This window comes from Amblyraja radiata, chromosome 2 (assembly GCF_010909765.2).
Source record: "Amblyraja radiata isolate CabotCenter1 chromosome 2, sAmbRad1.1.pri, whole genome shotgun sequence".
Taxonomy (NCBI): Eukaryota; Metazoa; Chordata; class Chondrichthyes; order Rajiformes; family Rajidae; genus Amblyraja; species Amblyraja radiata.
In genome coordinates this window covers 136,953,519-136,973,048 of record NC_045957.1, presented here as the reverse complement: position 1 = coordinate 136,973,048, position 19,530 = coordinate 136,953,519, and the positions used below count along the sequence as shown (strand labels likewise).

The following is a 19,530-nucleotide window of genomic DNA, read 5'->3' as shown; positions in this document are numbered from 1 at the left end:
GAGGAATAGATCGGGTAGATGCACAGAATCTTTTGCCCAGAGTAGGGGAATCGAGGACCAGAGGACATAGGTTCAAGGTGAAGGGGAAAAGATTTAATAGGAATCCAAGGGGTAACTTTTTCACACAAAGGGTGGTGGGTGTATGGAACAAGCAGCCAGAGAGGTAGTTGAGGCTGGGACTATCACATCATTTAAGAAACAGTTAGACAGGTACATGGATAAGACAGGTTTGGAGGTATATGGACCAGGCAAGGCAAGTGGGACTAGTGTGGCTGGGATATTGTTGGTAGTGTGGGCGTTGGGCCAAAGGGCCTGTTTCTACACTGTGACTGCTCTATGACTCTATGTGTACACTGCTCTATGACTCTATGACTCTTTGACTCTAATTAACATAATGTGGCGTCAGCTGATACACAGACCACTTATGGTCGAACCCTCGTCAGTGGCTACGAGGGCTGGCACGTGACGTCACGGCATAGGGGGAGTGTCCTGCTACTTAAGCTTATCTCACCTTGAGACCAGGGGAGTCAACAGGTAGCTGAGCCCGAGAGAACAACCTCGCTCAGCTACAGCAGCAATGATAATTACGTTAGCGGACCAACTTAACATGTAACACCTGAATAAAACTACTGCTTGAACCTGCCTGACGTCAGGCCTTATTCACCACGTTTGGTGTCGCTACAATAACTTTGTCAAAGGGCAATTTAGATTAAAATTAAAATGCAGGCTTTGAAATCATTTTCTAATTTCAGTTTGTAAGCATTGTTCCTTCAATTGCTGAACTTAAGAATATTTGTGTTAGAATTAGAATCATTATTCATAATTCAATATTGTGTAATTCTGTTTATCCTTCAAACTTCCCCTTAAGGCCTCTAAACTAGATCGCAATTTAAATTATTCCCACTCATGAATGGCTGCCTCTCATTTCCAAAACATCTATCAGCCTCTCCTCAAAGGCCGAGCCTTAAACATTTTCTGTTAAACTGCCACCCAACCTCTGACGTCCCTTTCTTTTCCAGTGTTCTCGAACATGATGTCATCTCTCAATACCACCTGCTCTCCTTCAACACTCACTACATCTTGTCGATCACATTTCTACTGGTCCAACAGTACAAAGGCTTCCTCATACAAGTAACGAATAACTCTCGTAACACGGCAGAGCAGAGCAGCCATAGCCGTTTCAAAGGAGCGCCATTAGAAAGCCAAACTAGTACGTTTCTAGCCAGGGAGCAAAGCAGTGTAGCAGTGGGGAAATCCCTTTTTGTTTTAGAAGCACGGCCATGGAAACATTTCTGATCGGCTAACTATGAGGTACATGAATTAATAAAAAGCCGGCAAGGTGATGTGTAGATATGTGAAAAGAAAGAGATTAGTTAAAACAAATGTAGGTCCCTTGCAGTCAGAAACAGGTGAGTTGATCATGGGGAACAAGGATATGGCGGACCAATTGAATAACTACTTTGGTTCCGTCTTCACTAAGGAAGACATAAATAATCTGCCGGAAATAGCAGGGGACCACGGGTCAAAGGAGTTGGAGGAATTGAGTGAAATCCAGGTTAGCCGGGAAGTGGTGTTGGGTAAATTAAATGGATTAAAGGCCAATAAATCCCCAGGGCCAGATAGGCTGCATCCCAGAGTACTTAAGGAAGTAGCTCCAGAAATAGTGGATGCATTAGTAATAATCTTTCAAAACTCTTTAGATTCTGGAGTAGTTCCTGAGGATTGGCGGGTAGCAAACGTAACCCCACTTTTTAAGAAGGGAGGGAGAGAGAAAACGGGGAATTACAGACCAGTTAGTCTAACATCGGTAGTGGGGAAACTGCTAGAGTCAGTTATTAAAGATGGGATAGCAGCACATTTGGAAAGTGGTGAAATCATTGGACAAAGTCAGCATGGATTTACAAAAGGTAAATTATGTCTGACGAATCTTATAGAATTCTTCGAGGATGTAACTAGTAGCGTGGATAGGGGAGAACCAGTGGATGTGGTGTATCTGGACTTCCAGAAGGCTTTCGACAAGGTCCCACATAAGAGATTAGTTTACAAACTTAAAGCACACGGCATTGGGGGTTCAGTATTGATGTGGATAGAGAACTGGCTGGCAAACAGGAAGCAAAGAGTAGGAGTAAACGGGTCCTTTTCACAATGGCAGGCAGTGACTAGTGGGGTACCGCAAGGCTCAGTGCTGGGACCCCAGCTATTTACAATATATATTAATGATCTGGATGAGGGAATTGAAGGCAATATCTCCAAGTTTGCGGATGACACTAAGCTGGGGGGCAGTGTTAGCTGTGAGGAGGATGCTAGGAGACTGCAAGGTGACTTGGATAGGCTGGGTGGGTGGGCAAATGTTTGGCAGATGCAGTATAATGTGGATAAATGTGAGGTTATCCATTTTGGTGGCAAAAACAGGAAAGCAGACTATTATCTAAATGGTGGCCGACTAGGAAAAGGGGAGATGCAGCGAGACCTGGGTGTCATGGTACACCAGTCATTGAAAGTGGGCATGCAGGTGCAGCAGGCAGTGAAGAAAGCGAATGGTATGTTAGCTTTTATAGCAAAAGGATTTGAGTATAGGAGCAGGGAGGTTCTACTGCAGTTGTACAGGGTCTTGGTGAGACCACACCTGGAGTATTGCGTACAGTTTTGGTCTCCAAATCTGAGGAAGGACATTATTGCCATAGAGGGAGTGCAGAGAAGGTTCACCAGACTGAGTCCTGGGATGTCAGGACTGTCTTATGAAGAAAGACTGGATAGACTTGGTTTATACTCTCTAGAATTTAGGAGATTGAGAGGGGATCTTATAGAAACTTACAAAATTCTTAAGGGGTTGGACAGGCTAGATGCAGGAAGATTGCTCCCGATGTTGGGGAAGTCCAGGACAAGGGGTCACAGCTTAAGGATAAGGGGGAAATCCTTTAAAACCGAGATGAGAAGAACTTTTTTCACACAGAGAGTGGTGAATCTCTGGAACTCCCTGCCACAGAGGGTAGTCGAGGCCAGTTCATTGGCTATATTTAAGAGGGAGTTAGATGTGGCCCTTGTGGCTAAGGGGATCAGAGGGTATGGAGAGAAGGCAGGTACGGGATACTGAGTTGGATGATCAGCCATGATCATATTGAATGGCGGTGCAGGCTCGAAGGGCCGAATGGCCTAGTCCTGCACCTAATTTCTATGTTTCTATGTTTCTAAGGTGTGGTGGAGCGAACTTTTTGGAACGGCGGTTTTGGGAGAGCTTCTGTCCGAGGCTGAAGGGCTGTGTTTGAGGGATAAAGGCTGAGGCTTTAGCTGGCTGGGCTTTGATGAAAAACCTGAGTATAGTGAGATCAGGATAAGTCTTTCAATTTTACTCCAGACTTATGGCCCTGTCTCACGGTGCGAGTCCACCCACGAGTGATCCCTAGTTTAAAACAAATCAAACTCGTGGTAATCACGTAGAATTAACGTAGCGGGAACGTCGGAACTCGTAACACTAACGGCAGGTACTCGGGAAACTTGATAACTCGTGATAATCTTTCAACATGATGAAAGATTTCCAAGAGTCAAATTTACTCTTGAAGTCAAAATTTTAAACTCGTTGTAAGAATGCAGTAGCCCGTGAGTTTACCGTAGTGACTCGTGAGTCTACCGTGGGCACTCTTTAACTCAGCGGGACAGGCAGCATCTCTGGAGAGAAGGAATGGGTGACGGGATGACGTTTCCAACGTCTTTGTGTTACTCCAGCACTGTGTGTTCACTTTTTGTCAACTAGTATCTGCCCTTTCTGTGTATGACATTATTTGTATCCATGGCAGTTGATTGTCGTTCCCTCCAGTTTAAATTTGACTCGTGGAAATCTTTCATCATGTTGAAAGATTTTCACGAGTTCACAAGTTTCCCTAGTACCTGCCGTTAACGTTACGAGTTCCGACGTTCCCGCTACGTTAATTCTACGTGATTACCACGAGTTTGATTTATTTTAAACTCGGGATCACTCGTGGGTGGACTCGCACGATTCAGGATGTGGATAGTTGAATTACCATTAGGCATGGTAAAGAGAGTGGGCAAATAGTGCAGGGATCCACGCTGGCCATTCCACTCAGTAACAGGAGCATCTCTTTGGATGCAGAGGGATGACCTTTCCGAGGGCAGCAACAGCAACCAGGTCCGTGGCACTTTGTCCAGATCTGAGGCTCAGCAGGGAAAGATAGAGTCGGCCAGTGATAGTGATAGGAGACTCAATAGTAGGGAGTACAGACAGAAGATTATATAGCCACAATTAAGATGCAGGATGGTGTGTTGTCTCATGGATGCCAGAGTCAAGGTACCTCAGCATTTGCTCAAGAGGGAGGGTGAGCATCTGGACGTCATTGTGCACTTTGGTACCAATGACATAGGTAGAAAAAGGGACGAGGTCCTGTTTAGTGAACAGAGGAAGTTAGTTAAGAGGTTAAAAAACTGGACCTCAATGGTAGTACATGGAACATAGAACAGTGTAGCACAAGAGTAGGCCCGACGGCCCACAATGTCTGTACCGAACACGATGCCAAGATCGACCCACTAACCTCTGTGTAAAAAGACTTTCCCCACACATCTCCTTTAAATTTGCCTCCTCACCTTAAAAACCATGCCTTCTGGTGTGTTATTTTACCATCCTGGGAAAAAGGTTCTAACAGTCCATTCCCTCTCATAATTGTATATACTTTTATTACCTCTCCCTGCAACCCCAGACGTTCTAGAGGTAACAATCCAAGTCTGTCCAACCTCTCCCTGTATCTAATCCTCTCTAATATCTAATACCCGCTAATCATTCTGGTAAATCTTGTCATGCTTTCCAAAGCCTCCAGATCCTGTAATGGGGCGGCCAGAAATGTATGCAATACGCTCAATGCGGCCTAGCCAAAATCCTATAAGCTGCAGCAGGATTTCCTGGCCACTATACTCAATACTCTGACCTATGAAGGCAAGTATACCATATGTCTTCTTTAACACTCTATCCACTAGTATTGCCACTTTCAGGGAGTTATGGACTTGGGCCCCTCTGTACCTGTCATGTTGGGACACATGATTTCCTCAGCCCACATTGTACGACTTTCTATACTGGACCCTCGCACTACAGTTTCAGCTTGTCAACAGGGAGAAGGAGCACAGCTGATGATTATATTTTCTAAAATTCAGATGGGAGAATGTAGATTATTAAAAAATAAAAATAGCTGAGGGGCAAATTTTATTCACAGAGAGGGTGGTGCACACATAGAATGAGCTGCCAGAGATTGTGGTTGAGGCAGGTGCAATAACAGTAATAAAAAAATATTCAGGCAGGCTCACGGATAGGAAAGTTTAGAGGGGTATGGCCCAAGTGCAGGCAAGTGGATCTTGCTTGCTTAGGCAACTTGGTCCCCATGGACGAATTGGGCTGAAGGGCCTATTGCTGTACATATAGTTCTATAGAAATTTTACCCGTTGATAGGATGAATTTTGCTTTGGTCTATCATTTTAAAATATACTTACATACAGTATTTGTACACCAGGAGCTTCAATCTTTATTTCCCAACACCTGTAGTACCTCCAAGCCACATTCCCCAACACCAGCATTGCTTCCTATCCTTATCCACCCCCAACACCAGCAGTATCCCTGATCCTAACGCTCTCTCTGATCCTTATCACCCCATACAAGCAGTATCTCATATTACCCACAACACATATTACCCACAACACTAGTGATCTTCATCATGCAACACCAACAGTCTCTGATTCTTAGACCGCAACCCCCCATGCCACTGGTGCCTTCATTCCCTGCCCACAACAGCAGCAGTTTCTGATGCTTGCCCCACTCTCAAAGCCAATGGTGCCTCCGTTCCCTGCCCACAACACCAGCAGTCTCTGATGCTTACCCCAACGGCAGCAGTGTATCTGGTCCTTATCACCACCATCAGCACCGGCAGTGTCCATGATCCTTATGCCCCCAATATCCACAACACCAGTAGTCTCCGACCTTTACCACTATCATCAGCAGGTTCTCTATTCCTTATCCCCAACACCAGCAGTGTCGCTTATCCCCCTCTACTAGCAGTGCATCTGATCCTCATCATCACCCCAACATCAGCAAGTCTCCGAACCCTTCTCTCTGTTTCCCACAAAACCTTCTGCCCATTCATTGGCCTTTCACAGCAATTTCTCTTTCTCATCCATTTTTCCTTTTCCAGCACTTCACCCTCAGTATCTTCCACCCCAATGGATGCAGCACTATCTGCAAAGGTAAATAGCTGATGAAAAGCCTCCCAATCAACAGTCAATCATCCAGTAGCTCCTAGTTGAAGCACCGTCCTCAAAATTTAAAGAAATGCAACTAATATGGTTGTTCCACCATATTGCTGTCATTTGAGCACACTCTTTAGGGCAAACTGGAACGCATAAAGTAAATTTGAACACTGAATTCTCCAATTTTAGGTAACCTCTGACAACCCCCCCACACCCGTTTCTTTCCCACATCACCTTTCTCCCCACACCCCACCCTTCCCCACCCTCTGTCTCTCCCCTGGGCCCCACCTGGACTGGCACCTACGTCTCCCCTCCCCCTACATTCTTCCCTCTGGCATCACAATTTGCAACTCTTCAATCCTTTTGTGTCACACCTTCCCTCCTCCTCGCTTACACCCACCCTACAATCTCTGAAGCAGGATCCCGACCCGAAACGTCATCTAACCATGTTCTCCAGGGATGCTGTCTGGCCTGCTGAGTTACTTCAGCACTTTGTGTCCTTTTACTAAACAAACTTCTGCAGTTCCTTGTTTAGAAACATAGAAAATAGGTGCAGGAGGAGGCCATTCGGCCCTTCGAGCCAGCACCGCCATTCAATATGATCATGGCTTTCTACTCATATACATAATTTCTTCACTTTGGGTGAATTAACACATTAACACAGTAAACATTAAATTAATTTACTTTCCTTATTTGTCTTTCATATAAAGCTCATTGGAAAAATCATTTAATAGTAAATCTAAGCATCTGCTGAGATTAGGAACTTTTTACATTTTCACAGCCATTTAAATATCCATACTTGCCAAACATAAAACATTAGGAACTAAAAATAGAAATAAATTAAAGCAGATTAAATGTATTAGTTTTTCTAACCTCTTCTTGGACTTTCATGATTGAATAGAATGCCATTGACAGCAAAAAGGTTGTAAGCCTCCCTGAAGTTCACCACAATCCAGTAGGCGTAAAGCTTGGCTACCCCTGCAGAATAAACAACAGCCTGCAAGTCAGCATTGTGCATTTCTAAAATAGATGAAAACCAAGTAGAAATCTGAAAAATAACAACTTGCCAACAATAAATGTTCTGGCAACATCAGATGAACTGACCCAAGTCCAAATGAGAAGAGCTTGCAGGTAGAACAAGCTGCCTTCAATTTTTCTTGGCTATCCCCACTTCCATTTTTTTCATATTCTTTTATTTTTTTTCATTCACTTTTTTCATATTCATAGTGAGATTACCTCCTTGATGGAGTCTAATACCACCAGTACAAAACATTTGCTGACACTGTCCCAGTTGCTATAGTCATATATTTGCCTCGATGACATACGTCTGCAGGCTATGCAACTATAAGGGTCATCATAGCTAAAGCCAGATTGATTTTTGTTTTAAATCTACATGGTTCCTTCCGGAATGAGTCATTGTTGGCCATAACTAACTTACAACAAACCAGAGAAAACATACTACCTTGCCTATATAAGTAAGCTACTCACTGAATTAAGGGTCATTGAAAGAGTTTATCTTTAATTTTAATATAGAGAACCTCAGTATTATTTGTAATCGTATCATTCGTAACTGTCACTGTATGTCATGTTGTTACTTGTGGGCGGAGCACCAAGGCAAATTCCTTTTATGTGAATACTTGGCTAATAAACTTACTTACTTACTAGGCCCAGATAAAATATACTGCTGTGACATTCGAAGAGCATGGCTTTACAAAAAAGCTTCCATATTTTATGGTTGCACTGAGTTTCTGTTTTCACCCAAATGGGGCTGAAACTGTTGTTCTCCAAAAACTATTCTTGATCCAGGACTCTATTGTCTTGCTCGTTCTCTCCTGTTGGATATCATGGAATGTGCTCTCTCTTGGTTGTATAGATCCCCTCAGGCCAGAGAGTTTTCTATGACAATAGACAATAGGTGCAGGAGTAGGCCATTCTGCCCTTCGAGTCAGCACCACCATTAAATGTGATCATGGCTGATCATCCCCAATCAGTATCCCGTTCCTGCCTTCTCCCCATATCCCCTGACCCCGCTATCTTTAAGAGCCCTATCTAGCTCTCTCTTGAAAGTATCCAGAGAACCGGCCTCCACCTCCCTCTGAGGCAGAGAATTCCACAGACTCACAACTCTGTGTGAAAAAGTGTTTCCTCATCTCCATTCTAAATGGCTTACCCCTTATTCTTCAACTGTGGCCCCTTGCTCTGGACTCCCCCAACATCGGGACCAAGTTTCCTGCGTCAAGCGTGTCCAAATCCTTAAAAATCTTATATGTTTCAATAAGATCCCCTCTTACCCTTCTAAATTCCAAAGTATACAAGCCCAGCTGCACCATTCTCGAAGCATATAACAGTCCCGCCATCCCGGGAATTAACCTTGTGAACTCCCTCAATAGCAAGAATGTCCTTCTTCAAATTTGGAGACCAAAAATGCACACAATACTCCAGGTGTGGTCTCACTAGGTCACTGTACAACTGCAGGAGGACCTCTTTGCTCCTATACTCAACTCCTATTGTTATGAAGGCCAACATTTGCTTACTTCACTGCCTGCTGTACCTGCATGCTTACTTTCATAGACTGATGAACAAGGACCCCCAGATCCCATTGTACTTCCCCTTTTCTCAACTTGACGCCATTTAGGTAATAATCTGCCTTCCTGTTTTTGCTACCAAAGTGGATAACCTCACATTTATCCGCATTAAACTTCATCTGCCATGCATCTGCCCACTCCCCCAACCTGTCCAAGTCACCCTGCATTCTCATAGCATCCTCCTCACAGTTCACACTGCCACCCAGCTTTGTGTCATCTGCAAATTTGCTAATGTTACTTTGAATCCCTTCATCCAAATCATTGATGTATATTGTAAATAGCTGCTGTCCCAGCACCGAGCCTTGCGGTACCCCACTAGTCACTGCCTGCCCTTCTGAAAGGGATCTGTTAATCCCTACTATTTGTTTCCTGGCTGCCAACCAATTTTCTACCCATGTCAGCACTCTACCCCCAATACCATGTGCCCTAATTTTGCCCACTAATCTCCTATATGGGACCTTATCAAATGCTCTCTGAAAGTCCAGGTACACTACATCCACTGGCTCTCCCTTGTCCATTTTTCTAGTTACATACTCAAAAAATTCCAGAAGATTAGTCAATCGTGATTTCCCCTTCGTAAATCCATGCTGACTCGGACAGACCCTGTTACTGCTATCCAAATGTGGCGCTATTTCATCTTTTATGATTGACTCCAGCATCTATGGTAACATATGCAATAACCAGCAATCATTGTTGGGCCTTTCATGGCAACCTGGCTTTCTTAATACAGGTCGCGGATTGCAATGGTTGTTAGATAAGTCAATTACTTATGTTTTGCCTTTGGGTTCTCACCACCCATGCTATTCTGAATCCCATTGCCACCTCGTGATTTTCTCAATACAAGACACTAATACCCAACACCCCCAACCGGCTAATCAGCAATCTCATGTTCATTAGTTATAGGAGCAGAATCAGGCCATTTGGCCCATCGTCTACTCCGCCATTCAATCATGGCTGATCTATCTTTCCCTCTCAACCCCAATCTCCTGCCTTCGCTCCATTACCACTGTTACCCTTACTAATCAAGAAGCTGTCAATCTTCACCTTGAAAATATCCATTGACTGCTTTCCACAGCCGTCTGTGGCAATAGATTCCACAGATACTTCATCCTGTGACTAAATAAATTCCTCATCTCCTTCCTAAAGGTATATCCTTTTATTCTGAGGCTATGACCTCTAGTCCTAGACTCTTCCTCTAATGGAAACATCCTATCCACATTCACATCTCCTAAGTCTGCCCCAAAAAAACCTCCAGATCTTCCAGCCCTCACCCTGCCCACCGCCTGCCCACTTATCCATCACTCTGTAATATCTCAACCCAACCACCCCTGCCCCTCTCAATCATCCATCGCTGCAAGCCCTGATAACTACCCCTGGCACCTCTCCTCACTTCCAGTCACCACAGGTTGAATTGGGCCTGTGACTGCCAGCAATCCTGAATCCATTGTTGAAACGGAGAACTAGGCAGTATACTTTTGATCTTGAAAATGTGCAACACCCACTGAGTTACATCTGAGCTTTTGATTTATAATTCTCACCCCTTAGGTTAACCTGAAAAAACTTTTAATTGTCAAGTTATAAGCCTATCCCTCAACTTGTCCAAACACTTCGACCAGATGCTAATATTCCATTCAAATTACTGCAGCACAAAGACATGCATTCAATTCGAAAAATATTTTAGGGGACTTGCCATATGGTGATCGAGGATAGAAAGGAGTAGTTTCCTTCTGTGGAATTTCCTGCACTTTGCCAAAGAGTTCACTGGTAGAGGCTTGGTAGAACTTCACAGTATTTATAAGGCCGCAGGTTTTAACGGCATCCAATAATCTCAGAGTGCCAACACCGTCAACATCAGCAGTATATTCTGCCAGGTCAAAGGAGATCTGTGTGAAATGCAAAAGATAAATGGTCATTGACAATTACTATAAAGATATTCCGTCAAACAGGGGAATTTATGGCAAAGTATGCCCAGTGAGCCCAACAACATAATGCAAAATCTAATGCCCAGTTAAGGTAGTATTAAATCAAACTTGCATTACTATACATTAAATTCCAGTACGTTAAAAATTTGTGAATTTTTTATTAAAAACATAACACTGGAAAGACGCAATTTACTCCTCTGATGAAAAGTCATTGGCCTAATCATTAACTCTGTTTCTCTGTCCATAGAGGCTGTGTCACATGCTGAGCGTTTCCAATATATTCTGTTTTTGTTTCAGATGTCCGGCAACTGCAGTAATTTTATTTTGGCATTGTGGGGAAAAAAAATTTAAACAAAATAATAACCTCCATAAAGTCAGCATCACATTGTAATCAGCCATGATGAAGGAATTCAGATTTGGGTAAAGAGGAGATGTTGCTGAATAAACAGCTTAGAGAAAATAAACACATTTCCATAGAGATGCATTTTTTGTTTGTTCCCAGGAGCCTGGTACTAACTGATCGCACTCAACTACGAGCAGTGGAGGAAAGAACAAATCATTCAAAATGTGAGCATCATACACAAACATAGAAAATAGGTGCAGGAGTAGGCCATTCGGCCCTTCGAGCCTGCACCGCCATTCAATATGATCATGGCTGATCATCCAACTCAGTATCCTGTACCTGCTTTCTCTCCATACCCCCTGATCCCTTTATCCACAAGGGCCACATCTAACTCCATCTTAAATATAGCCAATGAACTGGCCTCAACTACATTCTGTGGCAGAGAATTCCACAGATTCACCACTCTCTGTGTAAAAAATGTTTTTCTCATCTCAGTCCTAAAAGATTTCCCCTTTATCCTTAAACTGTGACCCCTTGTTCTGGACTTCCCCAACATCGGGAACAATCTTCCTGCATCTAGCCTGTCCAACACCTTAAGAATTTTTAAAGTTTCTATAAGATCCCCCCTCAATCTTTATGCCAACAGAGTACTCCCAAATTAGTTTAATTGTTTAAGATTGAACAAATTCCTTGCATTCTCCCTTGAAATTATTGATTTAATTTATCTAGATCAGGGGGTTTTCCTTCCCATCCTTCATCACATTCATATATTTGTAAAGCAGCATCACTTTATGCACTCCAATATATAATTATTAAAGTAAAAATAATTTATCAAAAATAATCAAAAGAGGATTAAAATGTAATTAGTCAAGCTATTGTTATGAAATTCAAAAACATGGAACATTTTACAGAATATGCATCTCTGCTGAAGTATAGACTTATCACATTCAATATCTTAATTGTTTTAACAAGCAGACAATATAGATATGCAGTAGACTTGGTTAGTTTATTTTAGCATCCATTTAACTCTTCTGAATTTAGTTTTCCCATTTTAAGTGCATTAATATGTCAACCTTATCCCTTAGCATTCATTTTTGTCGAGAGCTAAAATTACTGCCAGAGTCTCTGTCCTCCATTAAGCCTGTAGTGACAGACATTTACAATCCAGTATCTGTTTGGCTAACCATTTGTCTTCATGTTAGATAACTTTTTTTTGACTTGAAACAAGTTCTTCAATCTTAATTCTTTTTTAGGAAGTGAATACAGAATCAATGAGTTTTACTGCCACATATAGACATTAACAGTGAGCAAAGTGGCATGCAAAGGTTTTTCCACCTATATGCTCTGTCTACCAAACTTTTATTATGCTTCATTACTGGAATGTAGAGATCGTCAGATAAGGGCATGAAATGGAGGACTGTGAGAGATAACACTGCGCATGGGAATCAGATTGTCCATAAAACCATGTCAGAAAAGAATACCCTCCCCATCATTTCCCCTTATCTCTCAACCATTCATTATTAATTTGATGGAGTGGGGGAGCTGTCAGATTCTACAGCACAAGTTGTTTATCTTTCATTATAATCTTCAACCTACTGTTCACAATTTCTGCAGTTTGGAAATGGGACAAAAGTTACCCGTCTGTTTCTTCTGGCTTTGCACTAAAGATCACAAGGTGCTTGGCTATATTGTGACCAAAGGAGTGGGTTGCAAAAGAACAAATGAACCTTCTAACTGGAAATGTTATGATTTTTATGATCAGTGACACTATTGTAACTTAAAAGTTTGGCTAGGGGGTAAAATTCAAGCTGTGTCCAAAGCTTTCAACTAAAATCAAAAGAGCACAGTCACTTGAGAGCTACAGTGCTGAGATGTAAATTGATATCCAATTCATTTTTCTTTATATGCATCACGGGAGTTGAAGACTCAGTGTAAAATGTGGGAGGTGAGAAACTCTGACTTTCTAACAATTTTTTCAACTTAACCCCATAGAAAAAAAAAACTAAAACACAAAAGCTGATTGTACATCCATTTAACTATTTCAGTACTTAACGGAAAATAAATCCTCTTCAAAATATGTTGGAATTTTGTCATCCTTAAGAATTACAGCAAATATAATTTATTAATTACACTGAATTATGTATTTTTTTTAAGGGATAAATACCATCCAAATTTATGAACATTGGCATTAGGACACATTGCAAATAAGAAGCGGTCTTTGCAGAACAATTTCGAACAAATCTATCATGCCAAGATTCATCTGGTTGAAAGTAGAAAGCTTTAGTACAGAGCAAAGGGTAATATTAAATTTAACCTTGCTAGCAAGGTACCAATAGGACCTAAACGCTCACCTCTTTTCTACGCCTTATACTTCCTAATAAAGTCAGCAGAAAAAAAACACATGTGAAGTGCAATAGGTGTTCAAATTCTTAATTTCTCAAAAGGTGGACATACAATTTCCCTGAAATGATCAATTTCCGGATTAAGAACTGGAATTAGCTGATGGGGCAGTTCCATTGCTGATGAGCATTTCACTTTCTCAGTTTCTGTTCGGTTTCAGTTTTCGTTTATTGTCACGTGTACCGAGGCTCAGTGAAAAGCTTTTGTTGCTTTTGGATTTGAGTATAGGATTTGATTTGGGAGGAAAGGATTTGAGTATAGGAGCAGGGATGTTCTACTGCAGTTGTACAGGGTCTTGGTGAGACCACACCTGGAGTATTGTGTACAGTGTTTGGTCTCCAAATCTGAGGAAAGACATTCTTGCCTTAGAGGGAGTACAGAGAAGGTTCACCAGACTGATTCCTGGGATGTCAGGACTTTCATATGAAGAAAGACTGAATAGACTCGGCTTGTACTCGCTAGAATTTAGAAGATTGAGGGGGGATCTTATAGAAACTTACAAAATTCTTAGGGGGTTGACAGGCTAGATGCAGGAAGATTGTTCCCGATGTTGGGGAAGTCCAGGACAAGGGGTCACAGTTTAAGGATAAAGGGGAAATCCTTTAGGACCGAGATGAGAAAAACATTTTTCACGCAGAGTGGTGAGTCTCTGGAACTCTCTGCCACAGAAGGTAGTTGCGGCCAGTTCATTGGCTATATTTAAGAGGGAGTTAGATGTGGCCCTTGTGGCTAAAGGGATCAGGGGGTATGGAGAGAAGGCAGGTACAGGATACTGAGTTGGATGATCAGCCATGATCATATTGAATGGCGGTGCAGGCTCGAAGGGCCGAATGGCGGGGGAAGAGAACAAAGTAACGGGCGAGGGGGGAGGAATCCCAACGGTTTCCGAGCACGTTCTATTGGTAGCAGCAGCCTGAAGAAAGCGCATTCTGCCAGGGACTACAATGTGAGCCACAACAACAACCGCGTCAACTGGTGAAGAAGGGCTCGCTGATGCAGATCAGTGGTATCGGCGTCTAGTTTTAAGGTGAAACGACACAAAGTGCTGGAATAGCTCAGCAAACTGAATCAGTCTGATCCTCTGAGTTACTCCAACACTTTCTGTCCTTTGGTGTATTAACCATCATATTCAGTTCTTTGTTTCAACGATATACAATGTTGAAGAAGGGTTTCGGCCCGAAACGTCGCCTATTTCCTTCGCTCCATAGATGCTGCTGCACCCGCTGAGTTTCCCCAGCAATTTTGTGTACCTATGATAATACCTTACTTGGTTACAGCAGGCAATCGGCAATAACGGACATCATTCCCCAACCATGGTCCATTATAATGAAGGTTTACTGTAATTATTAACTTATTTATTTTGGTTGGTTAAGCATTGCATTAATACAGTAGACAATGAAATTTCACATAAGAATGCTAATCTTATCAGGTGAAATTATACCACCAACCTGCTCATGCCAGAAAATGAGAAGAAAAAAAACAGTTTGAATGTAGCAATGCAAAGCTTTGATAAAACTTATATCCTGATCTATTGTTGGTGGTCACGAACTCTTTACTTATTGGAATGATAACTCATAAAATATCTCGCAATACAATAGCTAATCTCTTTCACAATTGCTTACAAAGAGTTAAATGTGATGTGTTCCCCTTATTTTGATGTAAATACTTATACTTTTAATTTAGATTTACAAGGTTTTAAGCTGCAGTGTCCATCCATTCATTGTTTGATAAGGAGAGTGAGTCAGGTGCACAGCACAAGATCAAACGGGCTCGTGCTAATTAATTTTGTGGAGGCATCTTTAAAGGGGAGATCAATAACTCCATGTACTATTGGAAGACACCATGTAGCCTGCGACTCATGCATGTCTTTGTCGTCCAGAATACAGGTCAAGGGTAAGGATTACCCTCCAGGGCAAGGATTGTCGGCTATTCATAGTCAGTGACTCACTAAATGGAGATCCAGTTTATAAATTCCACTGCAGCGGTACAGTTGCTGCCTTACAGTGCCAGAGACCCAGGTTAGATTATGACTACTGGTGCTGCCTGTACAGAGTTCGTACGTTCTCCCTACGACTGCATGAGTTTTCCCTGGATGCTCCGGTTTCCTCCCACACTCCAAGATAGACAATAGACAATAGGTGCAGGAGTAGTCCATCACGGCTGATCATCCCCAATCAGTACCCCGTTCCTGCCTTCTCCCCATATCCCCTGACGCCGCTATTTTTAAGAGCCCTATCTAGCTCTCTCTTGAAAGTATCCAGAGAACCTGCCTCCACCGCCCTCTGAGGCAGAGAATTTCCACAGACTCACAACTCTCTGTGAGAAAAAGTGTTTCCTTGTCTCTGTTCTAACTGGCTTACCCCTTATTCTTAAACTGTGGCCCCTGGTTCTGAACTCCCCCAACATCGGGAACATGTTTCCTGCCTCTAGCGTGTCCAAACCCTTAACAATCTTATATGTTTCAATACAGGTTTGTAGGTTATAGGTTAATTTGGTCAGTAAAAATTGGAAATTGTCTTTTGTGTGTAGCGTATATGGGGATAGAAACATAGAAACATAGAAATTAGGTGCAGGAGAACCTGCAACGCCATTCAATATAATCATGGCTGATCATCCAACTCAGTATCCTGTAACTGCCTTCTCTCCATACCCCCTGATCCCTTTAGCCACAAGGGCCACATCTAACTCCCTCTTAAATATAGCCAATGAACTGGCCTCAACTACTTTCTGTTGCAGAGAATTCCAGAGATTCACCACTCTCTGTTTTTCTCATCTCGGTCCCAAAAGATTTCCCCCTTATCTTTAAACTGTGACCCCTTGTTCTGGACTTCCCCAACATCGGGAACAATCTGGTCAGTGTGGACTCGGTGGGTCAAAAGGTATTTCCGAGCTCTATCTCTAAATTAAACTATATATTAGAAGCTAAACAGAGTCCAGGGAGTGCAACATTGAATAAATTTGTGACGTCAACTTCACCCCCTTCTAGCGCTTGCACTGCCCAACCAGACTGCTGGTGTTACATCATCTAAAATTAGAAGAGGACACAAGGTTATACCTGTAATGTGCAATTGACTTTAATGGAAAGTGGTGGATGCTTATACAAACTGTTGCTTTTAAATCTGAAGATGATATGGGATGAGGCTAATGTGGATATCAGTAGGAGGATTTTAGTGATAGCCTCAAAGACGTTCCAATTTTGCACTGTTGTCATCACAAGAGCAAATAATGTAGTCAATGAATGATTGCCCCTCTCAACCACTAGAGAGAGTGAAACATATGTATGTGTGCTTAGATGAAGTGATTGCTTAGATGAATGCATTGTGTCCTGGCTGTGAAATATGAATATGAAGTTTACAATATTCTCGCGTAATAGGGCAGTGCACTTGCATATGCGAGGTATGATTGCTAAAGATTTTTGTTTGGCGAGGGAGTGCATGGGCAAGTGGGACTTTTGGTTGAATATGGCACCTGAAGGAGCATTAACTCAACAACCATATATGCAAGGTCTTTGAATTTATCCACCAGGTCTTAGGAGTTGTTTTTTTGGTTCCAGGAAATCACCCTATAGGTTGTCTCCTTCTATTTACAATCTCTTTACTATCGCAACATTTAAGAAACATTTAGACAGGTGCATGGATAAGACAGGTTTAGAGGGATATGGGAAAACCCAGGCAAGTGGAACTAGGGTAGATGGGACATGTTGGCCAGTTTGGGCAAGTTGGGCCGAAGGGCCCGATTCCATGCTGTAAGAATCTATGACTCTATTTGACTTGCAAAGTTGACTGGGTGGGTTGGTGGCCTGCAGTTGATGATTATCTTTCTTCTTTTTCCCTCTACTTCATCAATATCTCTCCCATAGCAATGGAAAATAAAAAAATAAAAAAAGCTTAATGTTTCCTATTTCATGCCAACTGTTTGGCCAAATCCCATGTCTTGAAGTCTTTATGTACCAGACCATGATGAGCTACAGGCTGGTGTTAAGCAGTGAAAACTAGCTTTCTGGCTGAGATGCTAATCAAGTTAACTTTCTGAACGCTGTGACCATATTAACAAAGGGCAGCATAATGTTTACATGTTGCCTGCACAATATTTGACCAGGCACATTAATTACACATCACAAACCCTGCACCTATTTTCTAAAGTGGTTTGGTTTATCCCACCAAATCTAGAACTTCCGATGGTGCCTGACAATATTGCTGTAAACATACCTTTAATGATTAAAGGCATATCAAATTGCTATCTTATTCAAAATTAATTCACCAAGGTAAGATTTCTCACAGAAAAATCCATTGTTGATAATTTCTCAATTATACCAATTCGATACACTGTAATGGGAATGAAATATATACGTGTTAATAAAATGATGATCAAAACCTGGAATCAGAACACTTAGTCAATCAATCACATAACCTAAAATACTTATTTTTGTACATGGTTGGAGATGAAAAGCGACGTAGGGATAATGTAAATTTGTCAAGGTTATGGTTTTGAATTACAATGTAGTTCTCCACAGCCTTGGCAAATAATTCAAACTGCATCTTCAACTCTTTCAACAGCACTAAAGTTGAAAGATTTATGTCATGCAAGAGACATTACAGTCCATGCTCAGTGTCTCACCTTACACTGCAATCAATACAAGTTTATGATGGAGCGGCTGTCAACATGTAAAGTGCATATGAAGCATCCACTCCAACTTTGCAAAACAGAGTGCTTTCTCAGGTTTTGAGCAACACTGTACAGTCAGTTTTCACTGCACCTGCCACACTGCCACCAGCATCCTAGAGGCACATGAGAATGTCAGTTCCCTTCCTCTGTTCTACCCAGGACATCTCACACACACTTCTGTCCAAATGCATCCCTCCTCCCAGCTGCATATCACCCAGTTTCCCCTTCCCCCACTCCTATCTGCCCATCACACTTCTCCCACTGGGACCTCACTTCCCACTGTTCCACCTGCTCAACATCCCTCCCTTTTTTGGTTCCACCTTGCTTTCTTATCAGATTCCATAATTTGCAGCCTTTTGGTATCTGGAAATCTGAAATAAAGTCATTTGGTATCTGGAAATCTGAAATAAAAGAGAAAGCTGGAAAGAATGAACAGGAAATAATGAACAGGAGCATCCATGGAGAGAGAAAAACTGTGGTAATATTGCTCCCACATAGAATAAAGTATATTAGTTCAGTACAGGAACAGGCCCTTCAGCTTATAATGTCTGTCTGTGGTGAACATGATGTTGTTAAACTAAGATCCTCTGCCTGCACCTGATCAGATACCTTCATGCTCTCCATACTTTTTTTTTCTGTTGCAAAGGAAAGATCACAGCAGTTTTGATAGCCCTGTCAGGCCCTGGTACTATGCCCTGGTAATAATGACCAGGCCAGGCCTGGCAATATGAATACTGTTCACCAGCCTTTCTCAGAGGACATTAGCACCATTTTTTAACTGGATCCTCGTGGTCACTATCCCTCATATGTTCACTTTGTTCTCTCCAATGCTCTCCCTCTTTGCTATGACTTAACACTGCTTAATTTCTTCCTTTTTCAAGTTCTGATAGAAAGTTGTTCAACTAACAGAGGCAAGGTCTTTACTTTTATATACATCCCCAACACACGTCATTTACTCCAAATTTCCCTTTTTTTGGCCATGCTTTAAATACCGATAGAGATAGATTATGAAATATAATTCATATTATCTTTTTTTTTTTTTAATCTCCTTGGTACAGCCTGTTAGCAATAGGCCTCTTCCATTAGACAAAATATGTTTCAACTATCAGAAAGACACCTAACTAAAATCATAAACAGCTGAATTAAACATCAGCAAGAGACATGGACTAAACTGTAAAATACAATCCCATTACATTGGGAAGCAGCTCTAGCATCCCAATTTTATGAAATTGTCATAAAGTCCAGCAGCAAACTCACTTCCAGGAAGTGAGTTATAATAATGTGTACAAATAGCCGGTAGCCTCTGATTTAATCTGGTTTGCTAGTTTCACTGTGGCTGACCAATTTTCCCAGGCCTCAAGAAACACAGCAGCTG

At 42.0% G+C, this 19,530-nt stretch overlaps 1 protein-coding gene across 1 annotated transcript in view; it reads right to left on the bottom strand.

Annotated features, from left to right (window-relative positions):
- Positions 1-19,530, bottom strand: part of gmds (GDP-mannose 4,6-dehydratase) — a 666,455-nt gene that overhangs the window by 413,726 nt on the left and 233,199 nt on the right. The window contains exons 5-6 of the mRNA XM_033016353.1: positions 10,516-10,708; positions 7,114-7,218 (exon numbers count right to left, since the gene is read on the bottom strand). Coding sequence (XP_032872244.1) covers positions 7,114-7,218; positions 10,516-10,708 — 298 coding nt within the window. The remainder of the gene's footprint in view (positions 1-7,113; positions 7,219-10,515; positions 10,709-19,530) is intronic.